Source organism: Aspergillus mulundensis (genome assembly GCF_003369625.1).
Source record: "Aspergillus mulundensis strain DSM 5745 chromosome Unknown scaffold_6, whole genome shotgun sequence".
Taxonomy (NCBI): Eukaryota; Fungi; Ascomycota; class Eurotiomycetes; order Eurotiales; family Aspergillaceae; genus Aspergillus; species Aspergillus mulundensis.
In genome coordinates, this window is record NW_020797894.1 from 1,634,193 (window position 1) to 1,659,105 (window position 24,913).

General features: G+C 32.2%; 4 protein-coding genes across 4 annotated transcripts; 3 read left to right on the forward strand and 1 right to left on the reverse strand.

The window, feature by feature from the left end:
* Positions 1-103: 103 nt before the first annotated feature.
* On the forward strand, positions 104-1,455 carry DSM5745_06726 (uncharacterized protein; the record flags this gene model as incomplete). The annotated part of the gene is made up of 2 exons (XM_026748742.1): positions 104-292; positions 343-1,455. The coding sequence occupies 2 exons, from the start codon at positions 104-106 to the stop codon at positions 1,453-1,455; spliced, it is 1,302 nt and encodes a 433-aa protein (XP_026603046.1).
* A 903-nt stretch (positions 1,456-2,358) lies between these two features.
* Positions 2,359-4,029, forward strand: DSM5745_06727 (elongation of very long chain fatty acids protein; the record flags this gene model as incomplete). The annotated part of the gene is made up of 2 exons (XM_026748743.1): positions 2,359-3,147; positions 3,199-4,029. The coding sequence occupies 2 exons, from the start codon at positions 2,359-2,361 to the stop codon at positions 4,027-4,029; spliced, it is 1,620 nt and encodes a 539-aa protein (XP_026603047.1).
* Positions 4,030-4,932: 903 nt separating this feature from the next.
* DSM5745_06728 (glycoside hydrolase family 35 protein) lies at positions 4,933-8,241 on the forward strand (the record flags this gene model as incomplete). The annotated part of the gene is made up of 6 exons (XM_026748744.1): positions 4,933-5,733; positions 5,779-6,775; positions 6,826-7,119; positions 7,166-7,237; positions 7,284-7,371; positions 7,431-8,241. The coding sequence occupies 6 exons, from the start codon at positions 4,933-4,935 to the stop codon at positions 8,239-8,241; spliced, it is 3,063 nt and encodes a 1,020-aa protein (XP_026603048.1).
* Positions 8,242-8,917: 676 nt separating this feature from the next.
* On the reverse strand, positions 8,918-9,391 carry DSM5745_06729 (uncharacterized protein; the record flags this gene model as incomplete). Its single annotated transcript, XM_026748745.1, has 2 exons — positions 8,918-9,189; positions 9,244-9,391. The coding sequence occupies 2 exons, from the start codon at positions 9,389-9,391 to the stop codon at positions 8,918-8,920; spliced, it is 420 nt and encodes a 139-aa protein (XP_026603049.1).
* Between the last annotated feature and the right edge of the window lie 15,522 nt (positions 9,392-24,913).

Sequence of the window (24,913 nt, forward strand, 5' to 3'; positions counted from 1 at the left end):
GAGATGGAAGGAGATGGAGTGATGGACGCGCGGCGTGACTGGCCCAGTCGTGTTGACAGACGAAGCTAGACCGCTTCCGGATGGCTCAGCTTGCGGGGAAATGATGACATTCGTCAGCTTCAACGTTCCAGCAACTGCTCTGTCGTTATTGTTAGCCTTGATATCTGCCGAACCACCGCCGACTTTCGCTATGAGCGGTTTCAAGGGTATTATGAAGGATGGGTGGCACCCGAAAGGCCGAGAAGGGAAAAAAGAGGGCTGGCGTAACGACTTCAAGGGCGTCAACCAAGTGGTGAGTTCTTTCGGCTTGCCGCGCACGACGTTTACTCTGACACTTTGTAGGCAGGATGGATGGGCAAAGGAAAAGACCCTAAGGATGAAGAGAGGGAAAACCACGTCTCCCGGCCGCTTTCATCGCTCAAAGACCCCTCCTCCTTCGGCCCCCCGCCCAAACATATCAAATACCACGGAGCGGCGGCGCTCCCCAACGAAACCACCCCGGATCGCAGTGGATGGGGTGCGCCTTTGAGCCAGACACAGATAAATAACTCGTACGCCCAGAAGCAACAAGAAGAAGAGGAGCAAAGGGGGAAAGAGGACGAAGCTGCGAAACGGCCTCCTGTGCCATACCGCGCGAACCGAACAGGAATCGATCCCAGCACTCTCCCACCACCCCCAGTCCGGCGGGTTGGCTCAGTAGCAGAATCAGCACCGACCTCCGCAAGCCTTAGACCGAGACCGAGTGTTCCGCCCCGTGTACCACCTCGGACCAACTCCTCCTCACCGGCCTCGCACACGCCTCCTCCTCCTGCTTACACCCCCAGTCCGCCAGCCGCAGAGCAGCCCCAGGCCGCAGATGGCTACCTGAACCAAGCTGCTACATCGCGTCTTCAGCAGGCAGGGGTATCTGTTCCGGAGCTTGGCATTGGCAACAGGCCTTCGAACCCGACCTCGCCATCATCGGGTTACAATCAGGCTCCGATGAACGAGCTCCAGAGCCGATTCTCTCAAATGAGAACTAACTCAGGGTCGTCTCCATCGCCTGCACTGCCGCCAGTCCAGCAAATCAGTCAGCAAACCCAGTCACCGGCCAACTCGACCTCTAATGTCTCCAACGCCAAGTCCGCGTTCAATGATTTCCGGTCCAGGCATAGTGATCAGATCGAATCCGGAAAGGCAAAACTTAATGGGCTCAACCAGAAGTACGGAATCACCGAACGGATCAATAACACTCTGAACAGCAAGTCAGACAACGCGGGACAAGCTCCTCCCGTTCCCCCGCATCCAAACTTGAGTCGTTCGACCACCAGTTCTAGCTCGGAAACCGCATCTCTAGCTCAGAGAAAAGCGCCTCCACCACCTCCGCCCCAGAAGAAGGCCCAGCTACGGTCGACGCCTGTCAATGCGGGATCACCAGCGCCGCCTCCACTTCCGCTCGGTACTAAACCCCGCTGACGCCGGAGCAGGGCTCTAGTTCTATACCTTCATATTGTAGATTAAACTTGCTTTGACTGGCGTTTCCAGCGTTCCGCCTTATATACTCTCAACCACTTATTCAACGCAATGCATTCTGTAGGGACAGTCACGTGCAACCATATCTGGCTCGTGATTGGACGGAGCATTCATCCTCGGTCCATTTGGTCCCCCATACTTTTCAGCAATAATGCATCGGAGTTACGGAGCACAACAGTGAAGGCTGATCCTCAAAAAATTGGGTCTGGGACAATGATCATGCAGCCTGACGCAGCTGGAACCGCCTAAAGTCTAACGGCGAACGCCCCCCACGCAGGACGGAGATCAGTTGCGCCGCCGCAGTCCCGTTGGAGTCCCGTTGGAGTTCCGTTGGTTTGGCGTCAATGCGGAAGCTCCTCGCGTGAGGGTCACCAATACGTCAGCGTAGCTAGAGCTAGCCCAAGTACCTCCTTCCGTAGATTGGAGGTAACGGTCCAGAGCATTTATCAGAGCGCAGTTGATCGACTCGACCACAGAGCCCAAGATTTGGCCAGTCCAAAGGACAAGATTCACAAGTTCTGTGATTTGCAGTTGTTGGGGCTGCGCGGCCGAGGTCTGGATGGTTTGTTGGGAAAATGCAGTCGCGGCTCCACACGAAAACCGCAGCGAGTGACAGTATCAGCATTATTTCATCGCTTCTTGGTTCTCGTCCTTAAATTGATATTCTTGTCCCCAGTCGCCCGCCAGGACGAGGTTACATTGGAGTCTCTATTAATTGCTAGGGCGCCCCTGATTCTTTTGCTCGCGCCTTTTCGTGCTTGTCGCTTCGAGCTGCTTTTCGTCTCCCGCGGAGGTTTTTCGCCTGACAATTTTTTCTACTGACGCGGTCAATCGCATCAATTCGCAATGTACGATCTCGCCCTGGACACAGGGTCGGGCCCTGCTGTCGTGCGATTTGGCCTGCCTCCATCTTCGCTGCTCAAATTCCCCCCGGACGAGCTCCCGGCCACCGTTCCTGCTCCCCAGCTTGACCAGCCGACATGGTACCAACCATTCAACATCCCCACCGGTCTCTACAACCAGCTGCTCGATGTCCGCGTGCCGATCACTATCGCTAGCGTCTACGCTGTTACCGTCGTCATTATCAACCGCATCAACAAGAGCCGAGGCTACAAACCCTACGCGTTCAGCCAAACCAGGGCCTTCAAGATCTTCGTCATCCTGCACAACGTCTTCCTGGCCGTCTATTCCGCATGGACATTCGCCGGTATGGTCCGCACATTCCGCAACACCTGGCCCTCTTGGGAGGAGAATGGTCTCGTCGGCGTTGTCGATGCGCTATGCAAGTGCAACGGTCCCCGGGGTTACGGAAACGCTGCTACCTACGACACGACTGTGAACCAATGGTCGATCCAGAACCCCGAATACAGATTGGCTGAAGGCGGCGTACCAGATCCGTCGGATGTCGGCCGTTTGTGGAACCAGGGTCTGGCTTTCCTGGGCTGGATCTTCTACCTTTCCAAGTTCTATGAGGTGCTCGATACCGCGATCATTCTTGCCAAGGGCAAGAAGAGCTCGACCTTGCAGACCTACCACCACGCCGGTGCCATGATGTGCATGTGGGCTGGTATTCGCTATATTGCGCCTCCGATCTGGATTTTCACTCTGGTCAACTCCGCGATCCATGCGATGATGGTAATGAATACTGAACTACTCCTATGAGAACGATTAGCTAACTAGATTCAGTACACCTACTACACTCTGACGGCTCTTCGCATCCGCGTCCCAAACATTGTCAAGCGCTCCCTGACTACGATGCAAATCACCCAGTTCGTTATCGGATCGACCATGGCCGCTTCCTACCTATTCGTTCACTACACTCTTCCGCCAGTCCGCTTCATTCCTACGACATCTGCCGCTGCGGAAGCCGCAGCCGCCACCGGACTGTCCTGGATCAAGCAAGTCGCTCTCCGCGCAGCCGGTGCTGAAGGGATCGCCGAAAATGTGGGACACGTTGGAACCAACCTTGGCGGTCCTCGCGAGGTTGTACAGGCCGGACCTATGGTTACCTGCATGAATACCTCCGGACAGGGATTTGCGATTTACCTCAATGTTGCCTACCTTTTGCCTCTGACCTACCTCTTCGCCCGCTTCTTCGTCCGCTCTTACCTGTATCGCAAGGAACCCGGTCCTCAGGCCACTCATATCCACGCCGCCGAGAAAGCTGGCTTGGATGCGCTGAAGGGAGTGCAACGTGAAATCCAGAAAGCCGCGGAGATGAGCGGAGAGACCAGCGAGACTACCGAGGACGAGGCGGCTACCAAGGCTCGCTCAAACCGACACCACGTACAGGATACCGCCGAGAACTCCCCCATTCGAACCCGCTCAAGCGCTGCCAAGAAGGCGCGCGCAGCTGAGAGCCAAGCCGAGTCTCAACAGGGATTCTCTACCGTCCCCGCCGGAAAGAGCGCCAAGAGAGCCAGCAAAGAGGAGACACAAAGCGCCGGTGGTTCCGCTGAGGTCAAGACCTCCAACCCTTTTGGAGTTTTGGGCAACTCGAACGGCACCCCGAACTAAGCTTGGCTCGTCCAGGCAGTCATGAATTTTGAGCGCCAGGTGTAGGGGCCTGGTAAGCTTGCGAGCTCCGATTGGCTTATCTTTATCCACCTCTATCCATATTCATATGGCCCAATCTCAACGGTAGCCATCCCAACCTACTCCCTCATGAAGTCTACGAGCTCGAGGGGTATGCTTGGAAACCCACGAGTTGGGTTCTCGTCGGCCCGTCGCGCAATGGCGCGCAAGGCCTACGGCAGCATGATCTAACGTTAACGTGTCTTCATGCCTTTCTAATCCTGTACAAAAGCGTATCACTCTGTTTTTTTGCCGGTGTTTCTGTTCTGTATATATTTATATGGGTGTTTGACGGAGTCTCTTCAAGACTGGGCGGTCTTTCAGACGATAAAAGGATGTATCTTATCAATAGAGGGGTCGGGAATCACAGGGCAGGTTCTGATTACTTTTTCTTCTTTTCCATCCAAGAGAACAATTTCGTAGTACGTCACTCTGGAGGACGAATCATGTGACGCCCGCGCTCCTCTCCGCAAACCCCTCATTCTCTCCATCGGACAATCTCCCAATTTGCCCGGTCTCCATAATTGATATACACCCCTGCTGTTCATATCCCGGCCGACGGGGGAAAGCATGCCGACCTGCCAGATGAATGGAGGAAAATCTACATTGTCCCCACGTTTATGCTTTGATCCACCATGACCAGGCCACAGTGAGATGACCTGACCTCATAGTCCTCTCCACTTAGCCATCGGAACTGACGATAGTCTTTGTATTCGAAGATGCGGAGGCTTGGCCGGTTTAACCGATGCTCAACCCGCTTCATCAAATCTGAAAACATAAATTGGCCGATTTCCAACCAGACGTGATGCACGGGAATCAGCCCACGCTCTGTCGCCCGATTCCACCATGGCCAGGGCCTTCCAATTGCTTCTTTTTCTTTTGGGGAGCTTGCAGACTCTGACGGCTGCCCAGAACGATTCCCTTTCGGAATGGCCTCTACATGACAATGGATTGAGCAAAGTCGTGCAATGGGACCACTACAGCTTCTACGTCAACGGCCAGCGGATCTTCCTGTTCTCGGGAGAATTCCACTACTGGCGTATTCCAGTGCCGGCACTATGGCGCGACATCTTAGAGAAAATCAAGGCGATTGGGTTCACCGGTTTCGCGTTCTACTCTAGCTGGGCCTACCATGCACCCAACAACCAGACCGTCGACTTCTCGACCGGTGCCCGTGATATCACGCCCATATACGACCTAGCGAAGGAGCTTGGAATGTACATCATTGTGCGCCCGGGGCCCTATGTCAACGCCGAAGCCAGTGCCGGCGGCTACCCGCTTTGGCTTACGACTGGTGCATACGGGTCGACGCGAAACGATGACCCTAGATATACGGAGGCGTGGGGGCCTTACTTTGCTGAGGTTTCCGAGATTACGAGCAGGTATCAGGTTACCGACGGGCATTATACCCTCTGCTACCAGATCGAGAACGAATACGGGCAGCAGTGGATTGGGGACCCCTATGACCGGAACCCTAATGAGACGGCTATTGCTTATATGGAACTTCTGCAAGAATCGGCCCGTGCGAACGGTATCACCGTTCCATTGACCGGGAACGACCCTAATATGAGGACCAAATCCTGGGGAAGCGACTGGTCGGATGCTGGGGGTAACCTCGACACTGTGGGCTTGGACTCGTACCCTTCTGTGAGTGCCCAGTTTCTACATTACTAGACTCATCTAATTGGACAGTGCTGGAGCTGCGATGTTAGTGTATGCACTGGTACGAACGGAGAATATGTGCCCTACAAGGTGCTCGACTACTACGACTATTTCCAGGAAGTCCAACCGACGATGCCATTTTTCATGCCCGAGTTCCAAGGTGGATCTTACAACCCGTGGGACGGCCCCGAAGGCGGCTGCACTGAGGACACCGGTGCCGATTTCGCCAATCTATTCTACAGGTGGAACATCGGTCAGCGAGTAACCGCGATGAGCTTATACATGATGTTTGGAGGAACGAACTGGGGCGGCCTCGCAGCACCAGTCACGGCAAGCAGCTACGACTATTCCGCACCAATCTCAGAAGATCGATCGATAGGGTCCAAGTATCATGAGACCAAACTGATTGGACTGTTCACCCGAAGCGCAACGGACCTGACCAAGACCGATCGCCTCGGGAACGGCACGCAGTACACCGACAACGAAGCAGTCAGTGCCACGGAGTTGCGAAACCCAGACACCAACGCTGCCTTCTACGTGACCAACCATCTGGACACTACAGTTGGCACGGACGAGTCGTTCAAGCTGCACGTCGACACCTCTGAAGGAGCTCTTACCATCCCAAGGCATGGAAGCACCATCCGACTTAATGGCCATCAATCCAAGATCATCGTTACCGACTTCAGCATTGGCCCTGAGACACTTCTATACTCTACAGCTGAGGTTCTGACTTACGAGGTCTTTGACGGCAAACCGATTCTTGTTCTCTGGGTGCCTACGGGCGAATCAGGCGAATTTGCTATCAAGGGCGCGAAATACGGATCAGTCGCGACATGTTCAGGATGCTCTTCTGTACAGTTTCATCGCGATGATGAGTCCTTGACTGTTGGGTTCACTCAGGGACAAGGCCTCAGTGTCCTAGAGATCGACAACGGCGTGCGAGTGATTCTGCTTGACAGACAGACTGCGTATGATTTCTGGGCTCCCGCACTGACAGACGACCCGCTTGTCCCTGAGGGTGAAAGTGGTAAGGCTCTCTAATTCATGCATTAGCGGGAATATACTAACCGGCAATAGTTCTTGTCAGTGGCCCCTACCTCGTCCGATCGGCCAGGCTATCAGGGTCCAAATTGGCACTACGAGGCGACTCCGAGGGCGAAACCACACTGGAGGTCTTTGCGCCCGAAAAGGTGAAGGAGGTTACATGGAATGGAGAGGCCGTAAAGGTGACAAGGACTCAATATGGCAGTCTCAAAGCCACCATTGCCGAGCCCCCATCTGTTGAGCTGCCGGACTTGAGCGGATGGAAAGTCAGCGACAGCCTGCCGGAGCGATTGCCGACCTACGACGACTCAGGCGCGGCATGGGTTGGTAGGTTTTCCGATACAACACACGAGAGAGATATTGACCAGGGCAGATGCGGATCATATGACGACCCCGAACCCGAACAAGCCAGCTACACTGCCCGTTCTTTATGCCGATGAATACGGTGCGTTTAGAAGCATTTTCCAGTGACAGGATCTAATTCACCCTAGGATTCCACAACGGCGTGCGCCTCTGGCGCGGCTACTTCAACAGCACCGCCTCAGGCGTCTTCCTCAACATTCAGGGCGGAGCCGCATTGTACGCTCAACCCTTCCTTGGCTCTAACTACAATCAGAACTAATGTATCTGCTTTGCAGTGGCTGGTCCGCCTGGCTGAACGGCCACTTCATCGGCTCCCACCTCGGCGATGCCTCGATCCAACAAGCAAACGGCACGCTCACCTTCCCAGCCAACGCGACAACCACAGACGGCACGCCCAACGTCCTCCTAGTCGTCCACGACGACACAGGCCACGACCAGACAACGGGCGTTCTCAACCCGAGGGGAATCCTCGAGGCTCGTTTACTTGCCGACAGTGACGACACACCCGAGTTCACACACTGGCGCATCGCCGGCGCCGCAGGCGGAGAGTCAGATCTCGACCCCGTCCGAGGCGTCTACAACGAAGACGGCCTCTACGCCGAGCGCGTCGGCTGGCACCTCCCGGGCTTCGACGATAGCGCGTGGACGCCCGTCAACGGAACCGGAAGCTCGCTCTCCTTCACCGGCGCAACAGTCAAATTCTTCCGCACTGTCATCCCGCCCCTCTCGATCCCCGACGGCGTCGACGTCTCAATCTCATTCGTCTTCTCGACACCAGACGCGAGCAGCACGTCGTCAGGGAACACGTCTGCCTTCCGCGCCCAGCTGTTCGTCAACGGATACCAGTATGGCCGGTATAATCCGTACGTTGGGAACCAGGTCGTGTATCCTGTTCCGCCTGGGATCTTGGATTACGCTGGGGAGAATACGATCGGGGTGGCGGTTTGGGCGCAGACGGAGGCTGGGGCGAGACTGGCGGTGGATTGGAGGGTTAATTATGTGGTTAGGAGTTCGTTGGATGTTGGGAGCTTGGATGTGGATGGGTTGAGGCCTGGGTGGAGTGAGGAGAGGAAGAAGTTTGCATAGTGTGTTCTCTTCCTTTGGCTGTGGGAAGTGAGAAGGGTGGAGTGTGTTTGAGGGGAGATAGATCCTGCTCTGCCGTCTGATTATCGGACAGTAGGTAAAAAATGCCATCCTTTCTGTACTTCGTTTCTAGTAAGTTGTCTCGAACTATGAAGTAAATGAAAGATGAATAGCGCATCGCAATCAATGTACCTCTTCCCCAATAGCCCGGGTTAAATCACCTAGCAAGGCCAGAGCAGAACATACTATTCCTAGCTATTGTTTAAGCAACCTGGGCTCTAAATACTGTTCCATCAATGTTCGGCGTACCCAGGGAGTTAGGGCACAGCACTCAGAACCCTACCCCACTCCGTGTTCCCTACTATACCAGCATCAGGCCGAGAAGTAGAGTCGGAAGTGCGGAAAGGACAACTGATTCAATATTGTAATTCAAATTCAACGCATCGTCCTAACTCGTCAAGTAGAGCGACTTTGACCTTCGAATAGCCTTTCATCCACTTGCACTGCACCTGGAGCTTCGAAATCTCCTGCATAGAATCACAACCGCCACGAGAAGAAGCCTTGGGAAACCGACAACAACTGTACGGCACAATAGCGGATAACAAAAGCAACCACTCCAGTACCCTTACATTCTTCTCTGCCACAAGACCCCTCAGCACGAGGTGGTAGGGTTTGCATGCTATGCCTTTTGTGTATCCCGGTATAGCAAATTCACCACACTCGCAAGAATAAAGAGCCTCAGCAGAAAAAAAGAATGCCCCGCCACCGCAGCAGCTAAAACACCAGTAGGGTGGAGAACACTGGCCTTTGCTTGGCTTTGGTCTTGGTCTTGGTCTTGGTCTTGAGCTTTGGCTTTGGCTTTGGCTTGCTTTTCTGCGGGCTGCGGTGCAGGTGCCTGTGCTGGCTTTTCGTGGGCTGGAGATGGAGATGGAGAGTGGGGTTTAGCTGTTGCTACAAGGCTTGTTAGTATCTATACCGTAGGATATCGATGAGAATGCTGCTCACTGTTCTTGTCCTTGATTCTGGAGATGGCGATAGCAGCCGGGGAGGGGATATCAATATCGACGTCTGACGACGATGAGGCTGTTGTTGTTGTTGTTGTTGCCCAGGGTGGGGAATCGTGATGGTATGAGGGTCCGGGGATGTGGCTCATGTCGATTATGGCATCGCCTGCAGAATGACCTGAAGAGTGGCCTGCATACGGCGGCCGATAGTGAGGACTCCGTTAAAATGGCCTAACTAGGTAAAGTACGTATTTTATAATGCTATTACTAGTCACGTGGTAATAAATCTATACTAAGCCCTTATAAAATTAAAGCCTAAATTTTAAAGTTATTATAAAGCTAACCTATATTATTTATTAAAAATATATTAAACTTTTTTTTTATATAACTAAATAAGAATAACACCATAATAAATATTTTTTTAAGTAATAAAAATAAAAATAAAGTTATTATTTTTATAATATTACTTTGGGTTTAAAGCTATTTAAGGCTAGTAAATATTAAATTAATAATTTTTTTTAAATCTTATTATTTATAGTCTAGTTCTTTTTTAATAAAATAGCTATATAAAAAAATAATAAATTTATTTTATAAATAATAAACCTTAAAAATTAAGCGCTAAAAATAAAAAAATTATTATTTACTTAATTTAATTAAATTTATTTATTTATTATAAGAATATTGTTATTTAAACCTAATTAACTATTTTAAACTTTATTTTTTATTTTTATAACCTTTATAAAATACTTACTAATATTAAACACGTGCCTTAAATAACTTATTTATTACTAATTATAAGTTATATAGTATATTTTATATAAGCTATTAATAATAATTAAAGCTACTTAAATTAATATAAGCCTTTAGTGCCTACTAGGCCTAAAATAAAATAAACCCTAAAATAAAATATATTATAAAATAATTAAAGTAATTTTAAACTAGCATACCTAAAAAAACTATAAAATTAATAAGTAAATAAAAAAAACCCTAGCTTGTACCTAGTAATAAAGGCTTTATAATAATAGTTATTATTACTTAACTTTTATATTATATTTTTACTTTATAATTATACCCTAGCCCCGGGCGCGCCCTAAGATTTTAGTATTTTAATTTTTATTAATTAATTATATAATAATTTTTTTTTATAAGGTAGTAATACCCCGGGGCATTTTTTTAAGTAAATTTATAAAATATTAACTTATATAGTAAATAATAAGTAAAACACGGGCTTGTAATAATAATAATATATATTAAAAAATTTTTAGTACTAGTTTTATAATTATTAAGCTTTTAAAAAAAATATAAACTAGGCTTATTAAAAATAAAAAAATAATAGCTAAGTATAATAGCTAAGCATAATAGTTAAGTATAATAATTAAATATAATTACCATAATAATTATATATTTTTTTAAGGTTATTAAGCAAGTATAAAGTTTTATACTTTAATATTATTTTAATAAGCTAGTAAAATTAATATTAAAGTAAATTATAATAATAATAGCTATACTATAAAAGTAGTATAAAAATTAAATTTAAAATAAGATTTTAAAATATATTTTTACTTATAGGCTGTACAGGCCGGCCTAATATATATATATTATAAAAATATAAATATAGTAAAAAATATTATAATTAAAACTTAATATTACTTATAAGGGTATTAGCTATTTTTTTAATAATACTAGGGTATTAAATATTATATATATACATGCTTTATAGGCATTGCGCAAAATTAAAAAAAATAAGACTATTTATAAATTACTTGCTAGGTAATTACTTAGCATAATCTATAGTTTAATATTATTTAAGCCTTTAAAATTAAATATAGTTTAATATTATTTAAGCCAGGGTTAAATAAAGCCGGTTACTTATTATTATATTTATTAAAATTTTTTATTAGCGCGCTATATATTTTAATATTATTTAAGCCTTTAAAATTACCAGGGCTAGATAAAGCTAGTTACCTATTATTATATTTATTAAAATTTTTTATTAGCGTGTTATATATTTTAATATTATTTAAGCTACTAGGACCACTAGGGCTAGATAAAGCTAGTTATCTATTATTATATTTACTAGGATACCTTGTAAGGTTTATAACTAGTTATTTAATAAAAGGGATACTAGTTAATTAAAAAGTTATTAAAATTAAAGCTATTACTATATTTAGTAAAGCTATAATAATTTACTATATTTATTAAAATACCCTGCAAGGTTTATAACTAGCTATTTAGTAAAAAAAATACTAGCTAATTAAAAAGCTATTAAGGTTAAAGCTATTACTATATTTAGTAAAGCTATAATAATTTATTATATTTATTAAAATACCCTGTAAAGTTTATAACTAGCTATTTAATAAAAGAGATACTAGCTAATTAAAAAGTTATTAAGGTTAAAGCTATTACTATATTTAATAAAGCTATAGTAGTGCCTTTATAAAATCACGTAAAAAAAGGCTATAATAAAAAAAGTATACTAGGGCTAATTTATAAAGGCACTTGTGTTTTAATTAATACCTAGTTAATTTATACTTTACAAGCATAAAAATATAAAAAAAAATATTACTTATTTTAGCCTTTTTTACTATTATTTATTTTATTTTAATTATAATAACTAGGTTTAGATTCTAGTATTTTTTTTAGTTTTTTTTAAAATTAAAATTATTACTATATTTAATAAAGCTATGGTAGTGCCTTTATAAAATTATGTAAAAATTTTCCTAATTTTTTTTAAAATTAAAGCTATTACTATATTTAATAAAGCTATAATAGTATTTTTATAAAATTATATAAAAACTTTTTTAGTTTTTTTTAAGGTTAAAGCTATTATTATATTTAATAAAGTTATAGTAGTGCCTTTATAAAATCACGCGGGAATTTTTTTAGTTTTTTTTTTTTATACTATATAAGGTTAGCGTGAATAGTAATACTTAACCCTAGTAACCTTTAGTAAATAAAATTTAATTAAGTATATTTAGCCGCAAGCATAATAATTATTTATTTTTTAATTTATATAATTATTTATTTTTATATTATATAATTTATTTATTAGGCTAGTTAGGCCTAGTAACTTTTAATTACTAACTTTATTATAGTATAAAGCCCGCGGGAGTTTTTTAAAAACTATAATTTTTTTTAATTATAATTTTTTATATATAAAAAATAAAAAAGTTAGTACAAGCATTAAATTTTAAAGTATAAAAATAATAAAAATATAACTTACCTTTTAATAAGGGTAATAAGCCTTTAACCTTTATTACTTTATTTTAGGGCTTTACTATTTTTAATACCTAAATATATTAATTTAAAAAAAGGCTTTAGTATTAGTAGTTACTATTACTTTAAGTGCGTTAGCTTTTTAAAAAAATCCTAGTTAAGGTATTACTAGTTTTATTAATATTAAGTATAGTAAAATACTAGGTTTTAAATACAGGTAAGTGCAAGCCTATTTATAATAAATTAAATATAATAAAATAAGGCACATGGGCGCTCTTGCCTAAAATAAATATTAAGTATTTTAATTAATATATTAGTTAAGAATATTATAAGGTATTTAAATAATATATCATGTATTTACTAGTAAAAAAAATTAAATATAACAAGTATAGTATAAGCTTAAAGTAAATTAGCTATTATTATAACCGTGCTGGCATTAAAAAAAATACTTTGCTAAATAAATATAAATAATAGTTAAAAATAAAAAATTAAAGTAAAGGTTAATAATAAATATATAAAATTACTAAGCTCCGCGGAATAATTATAAAAATAACTACTTTTTTAAGTTAATTTAAAATAAAATTTAATAAAGTTTACTTTTTTAATAATATTACTTATATTCAAACTAAGGCTTTTACCTATAAAATTATTATAAAGGGTAAAAGAAGTATAGCCTAGTACTAGGTAATTTTAATTTTAATATTATTTTAAAAAAAATTAGCTAGTATAAGAAACAAGAAACTTTATAAATTTTTAATAAAAATAAAATTATTAATATTTATAAAAAGCTAAAAAATTTTATAAAAATTAAAACACTTATAAAGCCTTTTTTTAATTCTTTTTTTAAGCTAGTAGTTATACCACTTTTTTTAGTAATTTATTAAATAGTTTATTTATTAAACTAAATAATAGCTAATATTAAATAGTATTATCCCTTCCTTTTTTTAAGTATTATTATAACTAAGTTTAAAAAATAAGTGCCTAAGGCCTACTAGTGCTAAATTAATAGTAAGATTAAAAAAAACAGGCGTTAATATTTAAAGTAGTTAAGAAAAAGTGCTTAAATAACTTTAAAGGCAAATATTATAGTAAGCTAGGCCTTAATTAAGCTAATTTAGGCACTAAAAAAATTACTTTTTTTTATAAATTTAAATTTTATATTTTAAAGCTAAATAGCTTTTATATTTATTAAAATATAAGGCACTAAAGTTTATAATAATATAAAGGTAAAAATTAGGTATTTAAAAACACCACGCGTTTATTCACGTGTTTTTATATATTAATTTAATATTAATACTAGGAAAAGTCCATTAGTTATAAATTATTTTAAAATATATAGGGACTTATTTACTTATATTTTAACTAAAAAATTATTATTTAAATAGCTTTAAGTACTTTAATTTATTATTACGCCCGGATTTTTATTTAAAGCTAGATAAAAATAAATTATTTAATTATAATACTACTAGTAAGCTTAAAATTTATATAATATATAATAAAGGCCTTTACAGGTCTTTTTTTATATTTTTTTTATATTTTTTTATATAATTTAATAACTAAAGTATAGCTATTTAAAGCTAACCTATTAATTACTACTAGTTTTTATTTATAAACCCTTATTACTATTAGTTTTTACCTGTGTTATAATTACTATTATTACTAAAAAACTTACTAGCCTATTTAATATTTACCTTTTTTTTTTATAACTAGTAAAAGCTAAGTATTAATAATTATAAATAGCTAGATTATTAAAGGCTATTTTAAAATAGGTATAAGCAAGGTTAAAAATAAGAATAACTTACGCAGGAAACTAAAACAAGCTTAATAAGTAAAAAAAGGCGGCCTTTAAAGTTTATAATTTTTAGTATTAGGTGCTAAACTAAAAAAACTAGGAATATTAAAAATATTATTTAATTTTAAAGCCCCTGCTTAGTTATTAATAAGATTTAACTTATTATTATTATTACTACTTTTTTAAAAAACTTAAAAATAATAAAGGTAAAGAAAAACTTACGCTTTTTGCCTTTAGGATTTTTTTTTAAAAAAGATTTTAATTTAGATTAAAAAAGATATTTAAAAGTAAATATAATATCTGCCTTTTTAATATTAGCCTTTTTAATATAATTATTATGCCTAGTCTTATTATTAAGTATTACTTTCTTACTTAATATTATATTATTAGCTATAATTTTATTATTAAAAGCTACCTTTTTTTGCTTAGGCACCGGCCGCCCTAAGCCAGGCTTTAATATTAAATTAAAATAGCTACCTTTTTTATTTAATATATAGTATTAAAATTTAAAAAAAAGATTATATAATAAATCCTATATATTAATAGGGCCTAGCCCTACTTTTATAACTACTTATTACTAATATATAATATTTATTTTTAAATTTTAGTTATAAAAATTATATAATTAAGTATTATAAATTATAAAAAAGCTCGCAAGGTCATGCATGGTAATAAATAAAAGGTTAGTATTTTTTTAATTTTTTTTATAATAGGCTAGCAAAGCTTTTAACTATTAAATAAATATTAAAAAAAGTGTAAAAATAGATTATATTAACTAATATTTATAGGTATATAAGGTAGTAATAAAATATTTATTATAGCTTTAAAGTTAGCTTGGCTAATATTAATAAAAATAAACTTAGTTTTTTACCCTAAAATAAATAGCCTAGCTTTATTAAATTACTTTTTACCTAATATAAATACCCTAGCTATATCCCTTTTTTTTTAGCTTTATTAATAGCTTTTTATTTTAAGTTTTTTTTTTGCCTTAGTATAATTACTAGCTACTATTATAAAACTAGCCATGTTATTAGCCTAAATACTTATTACTAATAAATAAAAATAACTTACCTAGTATTATTTAAATCCTAAGCCTTTAAAGCATTTTTACCTAATTAAAATAAATATTATTTACCTTTTTTATAAAATATATAATTCGCGCATGCCCCCGCTAAAACTATTTTTTTTATTAAAACTTAATATAACAGCGCAAGTAGCAAAAACCAAGCTTATACTAATAAAGCCTAATATTTTAATATAATTCTTATATTATTATAATTAAGGCTTTTTAATACCTTATTATACTAGTTTTAAAGCCGCCTTGTTATATTTTATTATTATTACCTTTTTAATAATATTTTTAAGGGGATTAAACGCCTATTTTACTTTATATATTTTAAAAAAAATTTATTATAATATTTTAGCATAACTTGGGCTTATTATAGTTTTTAGCTTATAATTTAATAAAATAAGATTAAACTTACTTTTATAAACTAGTGTTAACACGGCCCTTGTAATTTAGGGTATTTTAAGATTTTTTTTTAAAAAAAGCTAGTAATAATAAATTTATAACTAAAATTTTAACCTATTTTTTAAAAAAAGGTGCTAGTACCTTTTTTTTTTAAACTAGCACGGGTAGTTAGCATGTTAAGTTTATTTAATAAAAACCAGCATTTAAAAACATATAAATAAAAAAAAATATTAATAAAAAAAACTTATAGCAAGGAGCTAAATTATATTATTTAAAGTGTTTTATATTAGCGCGTAAAGGCGGGTTTTTTATATTAAATAAATTAGTAAATGCCTTTTTAGTTATTAAGGTATTATATTAAAAACTTTTTTAATAACCTTATTACTTTTAAAAGCTTTAGTACCTCCCTTGCTATTATTATTTAATACCTTTAATTATTTAAAGCACTAGCTTAATTAAAAAGCCCTATATTAATATATTAACTTAAAACTAAGTTAAAATAAGCAAGTAAAAATAAAGTAATTAAAAGTAAAATAAGTAAAAATAAAATAAGCAAGCAAGGCTTAGTAAAGGCTAAAGCCTAAGCCTTTAATAATATAATTTTAAAATAGGTAAAGTAAATTACCAGGCTAAAAAAAAGGTAAATAAAAAAAAGTTAAAAAATAAAAAAATAAAAATAGTTTTTATAGGCAAGTAATAGCCTTACTTTAGAAATATAATATAAGTAAAAGTAAAAAATATTAGTAAGGTAAAAGATATTAGCACCGGGTAAAAAAAATAAATAAATTAATTTATATAAAGTATATAAATTAAATAGCTAGCTAAAAAATAAAGTTATTTAAAAATTTTTATATAAGTAAGCTAGCTAAAAGTAGTGCCGCAAGGTAGTATACTTTAATATTAAGCTTTTTAAAAGTATAGTTTTAAGTTATATAAAAATAAAAAAGTTTTTTTTTAGCTTTACTATTTTTCTTACTTTACTAGCCTATTATTAATATAAATATAGCCTTATAAAGCGTAGTTATTATATTATTACCTTATTAAAGGTTATAGCTAAAATATTATAGTTTTATTTTAAAAAAACTTAATATAAAAAATATTATAAAAAGGTATACCTTATCTTATTCTATCTTTTTATAATCATAAGCTAATAATTAATATATAACTAAACTTATTTATTATTATTAAAGTATAACTATAATAAAACTTAGCCCTTACTTATAAAAGTCTTATTTTTACTTAATTTATTTATAGCTAGTAATAAAAGTATAAAAAAATAATAGTTATTTAATAGTTTATAAAAATAATTTAAAAAATAATAATAAAAAGTTTAATTTTTAAGATAAAAATAAAAATAAAATATTATTTAAACTTATTTATGCTGTATGCCGTACCCGGTGTTAAGTTAAGTAATAACCATGTTATTAACATAAAAATTACTATTAATAATTAAAATAATAATTTTATTACACGCGCTAAACTATGTTAGGTTTAGTATTTTTTAAAATATATTTAAAATTTTTAAAAATATATTATAAAAATAACAAAGGCCTGGAGCTAAAGGTTTTTTATATATAATAATATAAAGTACTAGCTAATAGTTTATTATATTAAATATAATAATATTAATTTATAGCATAATCTTACTTTTATTATTAATTTAATTATTAATAGCTATAGCCTTAGTTTTATATATTACCTAGTAGCTAGTAATATAATTACTAAGCTTTTTATTACCTTTTACCTAGCTTAGCATATTTAACTACCTTAGCTATAAAATACTAGCCTAAATTTTAATTACTCCCTGCTTTTTATAAAGTTAAAACCTTAATTAATAAGTTAAAATTAATAAAATAATTTTTATAAACCTTAATATAACTATATTATATTTTTACTTAAAGTACTACCTAGTTAATCCTGCGCTAAAGTTTTTTTAAAAAGCCTATTATACATGCTTTTTTTTATTTTTATAAAAAGGTAAGTGGGATCTTTAACTAGTAATTAATAATTAAAATAAAAAAAATAGTTATAAGTATTTATTTTTACTTTATTATACTTTATACAAGCTTGGCCTAATAGCTATTATAATAAATTTATTTTTTTTATTAATTACTTACTATATTAGCATTCTTATTATAATAGTTTTTTTAAATTTTTTTAGGGATAATATTACTGCCTTTTATAATAATTATTATATAATTAATAAAATTCTAACTTTCCTTAAAAATAAAAGCTTTTATATTTTAAAAAAAATGCTAAAGTATTATTTATAAAAGTAAAACCTTATTAGGCAGGATAATTTTTTTATAAAAACTAGCGTTATAACCCTTAATTACTTAATTAAATATAGGACCTTTTTTATTAAAATAGCATAAAAAATTATAAGATTTTTAATACCCTTATAATAAAGGGGTTTTAACTTTATTTTATATATTAATTAATTATTCTATATAAAGATAAACTTGGCCTTTACTATTAAGTTAATAATAAAAATAAGGTGGATTACCAGGAGGAATGTAAGGCGCTTTTGTATACTGCGCTGAGCTTAGGAGAACGTGAGTTACCATAATAGGAAAGCGTTGTGTATTTATAGTAGGAACTAATTACTAATTCTTTAAGTTAAAATTCTAAGTTAAACTTAGTATTTTATATATTATATAACTAACCGCCGCCTTGGCGCGCGGTTAAATTAACACTAAAGTTTCTTTATTAAGCGGCCTTAGGCCACTAGATTACATTATTATAATATTATATAGTTATAATACTATAATAGTAATAATAATACTTTTTTTTTTAAGTAATTATGCCCTCGCGATTTATAAATTTATATTTTTTTTTTATAAAAAGTAATTTAAATTATAGATTTTATTAAGCGCTATAAAATAAGCTATTTTTAGGTTTATAAAGTATTATAATTTATATGTAATTTATATTTAAAGTTAGGGGTAAAAAATTAATTTAATTACCTTACTTTATTACTAGGTTTAAATATAGCGTTACTGCCTATAGTGGCTAGGTATAATATTTTAGTTTTAATACTAAAGTACCCTTGCAATTTTTTTTTTTTTTTTTTTTTAAATTTTTTTAATACCTAAAGCAAGATGGCTCCTATAAGTATACACTTTTTTTATTATATTTTTATTACTTTTTTAGGTTATTTAATTATATTTTTAAAGTTAGAATACCTTATATTTACCTTTTCCCATGCTTTTTAAGCATGGTATTATTTATTTTAGTAATATTAACTATATATTAGTATTATTAGGCCTGCATATTTTATTTTACTTTATACTTAGTTATTATAATATAGCTTTAAGCTTTAAATAGCTAAATTTCCTTATTTTTATACTTTTTTTAATACTTTTAATAATTATTTATAATATATAATTATTTTATTTTAGTTATTAATATATTATTATATTAGTTTTTTATTTACCTTTTTTTTATGCCTTGCTGCGCACTTACCTTTTTAATTTAGTTAATAAGCTTTTTATATTTAATTTTTTTTATTTTTATATTTTTAAAACTATTTTTAGCGGTTAAATTAAATATAGTTTATTTTTATTATAGCCTTTATTTTATCGCGTGTTTTTAACCTTATTTTATTTTTTAAGGTCTTTCACGCTTGCTTTTTACTTTATATTTTTTTTACTTTAATATTTAATATAGTCTTATGTCGCGCTTTAAATACTATTATTAATAATTATTTAGCTTATTATAATATTTTATTTTATATTTTTTTATTATAATAGTTAAGCTTTAGTTTTTACCTTTACTTTTTATTTTATTTTTAATATATAAGGACTATATTCCCCTGCCCATGCTTTATAATATTAATTATTAATATACTTTTTAAAATTATTTACTTTTATTATGCTTGTGCTACCGCCCCTACTACCCCTACTATTAACTTTATTATTATTATTTTTTTTATACCTTTAATATAACTTCTAGCCCCAGCCCTAGCTTTTTTAATACCTGCCCTGGCCTCTTTTACTTTACTACCCCTTAATTTACTTTAGGCTTGTTATTTTTAATACATGCTTTTTATTACCTAAAAAATTAATTACTATTTTTATACATGGGTAATAACCTAGTATTTTAAATATACTAAGCCCATGGGTAAAAAATATAATTATTATAAAAATAACTATAGGACCCCGGCAAAATATATTATATTTAATATAATTATAGTTTAATTAAAACTACTTTAGGTTTTAGGCCTATATAATATTATATATATTAGTAATAATAATTTATAAAAAAATATAAATATTATAGTATTAAAAAAAGCCTATAACACCCTTTTTATAACTATTTAAGCCACTATAACTATAGGTATAATTACCCTTTTTATTAGTTTAGTTACGCTAATATTTAGTTTAAATTTTTTTTTAGCTAGTACTTATATAGTTTATAATAATATTATTACTTATAAGTTATAATTATACTTTACTAATATTATTTATATTAATATTACATGTAGTTTTTATTCACGCCTTTAGGCTATTTATTACCACTACCTTAGTAGCCATTTTTACCCTTTATACTAGCACGGCTTTAGCTACTAACTATATATTTATATATTTAATTTACTTTATATTATATTACTAACCTTATTATAAATTTATATTTTTTTTAATTTAATATTTATTATACTACAGCGCTGTTTAGGGTTATTATTTAATTAGCTTTTATATTAGGGGTTAGTATTAGTGCCCTACTAGGTGTTATTTTTATATTAGGTATTTAGGGTTCTGCGCGCCGCGCCGCCTAAGTACTTGTTTAAGTTTTATTTTTTTATTTTATTTTATTTTTTATTTTATTTATTTATTTTTTTTTTACTAAAGGCCCTGCGGGCGCTGTTAATTAGCAAAAATAAAATATACTTTTTTTTTTTATAATTACTTATAGCTTGTAAAAAGTAAACTCCTAAGTACACCTTTTTTTTACCCTTTATAGTTTATTTTTATAGAATTACTTAAACTTATTAAGTATTATAATTTTAGTAATATAAGCCTTTAGCTTTTATATATTATTTTTTATATTATTTTAACCCTGCCACTTTATAAAATATTATACTTTACTTTTATATTTATAAATATTAAGGATTTTTTTAATAAAGTATTTTTTTTTATTATTTACTAATATAAAATTAATATTTAGCGCTTAAAATGGGTTACCTTAATAGGGTTTTAAAAGTATAATATAAAAAATATTATATAACTAGTATATATTTAATAAAAGTAATAGCTTATATAACTACCTTTTTTATTTTATAATTATTAAAAATAAGCTAATAAATATTTTACTTAACTTATAGTTTAGCCTTGTAAACTTAATATTTTTTATATAAAGTATAATATAGTTATTAATTTTAAAGCTTATTTTTTTATACTTTTTATTATATTATATAGCTATTACCTTTTTTAATTTTTATAACTGCTTTTTTAGCTTTGCACGGATTTTTTTAAATTTTATAGCTTTTTAAAGTTTAATATTTAACGCGTGCTTAGGTCTCTTAATATTAATATATATAATAGCTTTTAAGTTTATAAGGGCCTTAGTAAGTATATAACTTATAAATTATTTATATATATTATTATTTATAAATTATGTTATTTTAATTTAGCGTGGCTAATTATTTTAGTACTAGTTAATATAGGCGTAAAAATAGTGTTTAAAAACTTGGTTTTACCTTTTGGTTTAGCTATTTATTTACGGGTAATATATAATAAATAGTTTTTATTTTACACCCAGGTAGTGGCTTAGTGTGGCCTAAAATACGCTAGTAAAAAAACTTTCGCGATTATTAATTATATTTTTTAATATATTAATAAAGCAAAAGATATTATTTATAAGGGTATTTATAAGTTATTTTATATTAATACTTTTTAAGTAAAAAATATATTATATAAATTTAGTATATATTTTAATTACTACTAGGACAGCATTATACACGTGCTTATTATATTTTATAGGTAGTAATTTAATAATAAAATTTATATTAATTTATTTAGCGGGCGCTTTTAATAAATTTAGCAGTTTTAAAAGTTTATAAGGCTTGTATTTATAAACCACAATTTATTAATATTTATTATATTTTTTAATATACTTTTTAATATATTTGGTCATGTCTGGCTAATAATACCTTTATAAAATATTTATAATAATAATATTAACACCTTGGTATCTACCTTGGGGTTTATTATAATTTACTTTTATAATTTTTTTATATAGTGTTATTAACTTTAGCATGTAAACTTAGTTTTTAAAATATAATAAATTATTATTTATTACTTTTTAATACTTAAAATTCTTTATATATTCTAAATTTATAAAATTACTTTTTATTTTCTTAGACTTTTTATTATAGTTTTAGGCTATTTATAATAATTTTTTAATACTTAGTTATAATTTATTTACATGCTAGTTTTTATTAACCATAGCTGCTTGCATGTTAATCCATGACTTAAATTTAAGGTATAGTAATATTTAGTTATTTAATTACTTTTATAATTTATAAAAAATTATTTTGCTTATAGCTTTTTTCTTTTCTTTTTTAAAAACATAGTTTACTTTTTTATTTAAAGTATTTACCAGGTTTTTCGCCCCTGGGCAGTGCTTAATAATAAAGTTAAAAATTATAAGTTTTTTAGCCTATTGCGCTTATTTTTATATTAAGTCCTTAGTTATTATAAACTATTATAAATTATTATAGTTTATAAGCACCTTAATAGGGAACTTATTACCTTTAAGGTAATATTTTTAAACTTAAAAGTATTTTATAATTATAAGTATCTTAAAGTTATGGGTTTTATAACAAGTTTTTATATTTTTTAACTTATAAAATTAAAAAGTAACTAAATACTACTATATATTTTTTATTAATTAAAATAGTATTTTAGTAATAGTATACCCTAAGGCGTTAGTTTATAATTATATATATAATTTTAAATTAAAGTATTTTAATAAAGGCTACTCCGTGAACCTAAGGCGTAGTATATTAAATATTTTTAATACTTTTTTTTTAATAGGTATTTTATAATTATATTAATTTTTATAAGGTTAAATAGCGCTACTATAACTTAGCTATAATTTTTAATAAACTTTTAGTAAAAACTATAAAATCCTAAGAAAAATATTACTTTTTTTATATTTTTTGGTATTAGCTACTTTATAATAGTCTAGACCTTTTTTAATTTTATCTTAATTTTATTAATGGTTATAATAAAGCCTAAGAAGTTAATTTTCTTAATATAAAATAAGTATTTATTAACTTTTATATATAACTTAAAATTATATAGTTTCTTAAGAATTATTTACACATGTTATTTATATTTTTTTTTATTTTTTAAGAAGATAATAATATTATTTAAATAAGTAATATAAATTATATTAATTAGCCTAGCTAGGGCGTGGTTTATATAAAATTAAAATATTACTAGTGTATTTACTAGTTTAAAGGGTATAACTTAGTATTTATAAAGCCTAAAGCGTGTTTTAAATATTATTTTTTACTTATTTTTTTTATAAATTTAAAGCCTATAATATATATCACGCAAATTAAGCTACATAAAAATTTTCCCTATTTTTAAATAATTAAGAGTCGCGTTAAGCAATAATAAAAAGTATATATTTTTAATTATAATAATATTTAGGCCTTAGTAGTTAATATAAAAACATAAACTATTATTTTTTTTTTAATATAAATAGTACCAGAGCTCCCGCAGGGCTTTTTAATAAATATATTTAATTTTTTTTAAGGCTTTCTTAATATATTCACGTAGGACCTTAAGCTTTTTTTAAAAATAATAAGTAAATATACTTACTTAAAGGCTTAATACTAGGTTATAACTTAATTATATAATTATATAAGTAATAAAACATAAAAATATTTACCTTTACTTTAAAAAATATATTTATATATTTACGGTATTATTTAGGTAGCAGGATTTTTTTAACCTTTATCTTATTAAGGTGTATTATAACATGGTTTTTTTACTTAAAAATTTATACTAAAAGTACTTTAACTCCTGTAGTAATTTTTATAATATATTTTTATATTATTATTATATATTATAAGTATTTAAAATTATACTTTACTTTTTAACTATATATTTAATTACTAGTATACTAATTTAAAATAGGTATTATGGCTAAAAGCCACGGGAACCCTAAAATTATGTTATAACTATTAATATTAATAATTTTAAAATTTTGCTAATAATAGTGTATATTATACTTAAAATTTTTAGCATAAACTATAAGTATATGTCTCCTGTAAAATATTACCATGTAGCCATTAATTATATATATTTTATAGGTTAATTTTTTATTTTATATAAGATAAAATTTTACCTAGCGCTGGTTTATAAAATTTACTTTTACTTTAAAGTTAATAAAAACTTTTATATATTATTATTTTTTATTTTTTATTTTATTTTTACCTGGATTATCCAGGCCCATGGCATACTTTTTTATTTTATATAAACCCTTAAAGCTTGCACCGTGTAAAGCTTTAAAATTTTATATTTTTTATATTACTAAATTTACTTAGGGGTTATTATTATAAAGGCATTTTTTTTTCCTAACCTTTGCCCGGTAATTAATAATATTATTTAAAGTATTTAATATAGCTATAGTTTAGGTATTTGCCTGGGTATAGTTTTTTTTATAAATAAGTAATTACTTAAATTACTAGGCTATTTTATACTAGTATTTACTTTTATACCTTTTTTAAAAATAAATAGTGCTTTAACTCTTGTTACTAATAACCTAGTGTATGTTTAATTTAGGAATTCTTGTTTTTTTTTATAATAGTTTTTTTTATTTAGGTATATTATTTTTAATACTAGTTAAATATAATATATAGTTTTTATAGCATTTTAGTTCTTAGTATTTATAAATAAGGGATTTTTTTTATATATTTTTTAGAATTTTTTAATATAGGTGTTTTTTGCGCTAGTTATTCTTGTATTTATAAGGTAAGTATTTCTTAATTTAATTTAGTAATTATATAAATTATTTAATAATTTACTATAGTTGCTGTTTTATATTACCCTATTTAATAAGTAAATTATTAACAAGCACTATTTTATTATTAATTATTTTAATTAGTATATTAAGAAATTTTTTTTAGATAAACGCAGGTTTTACCTTATAAATATTAAACTATTTATATTAGCAGTC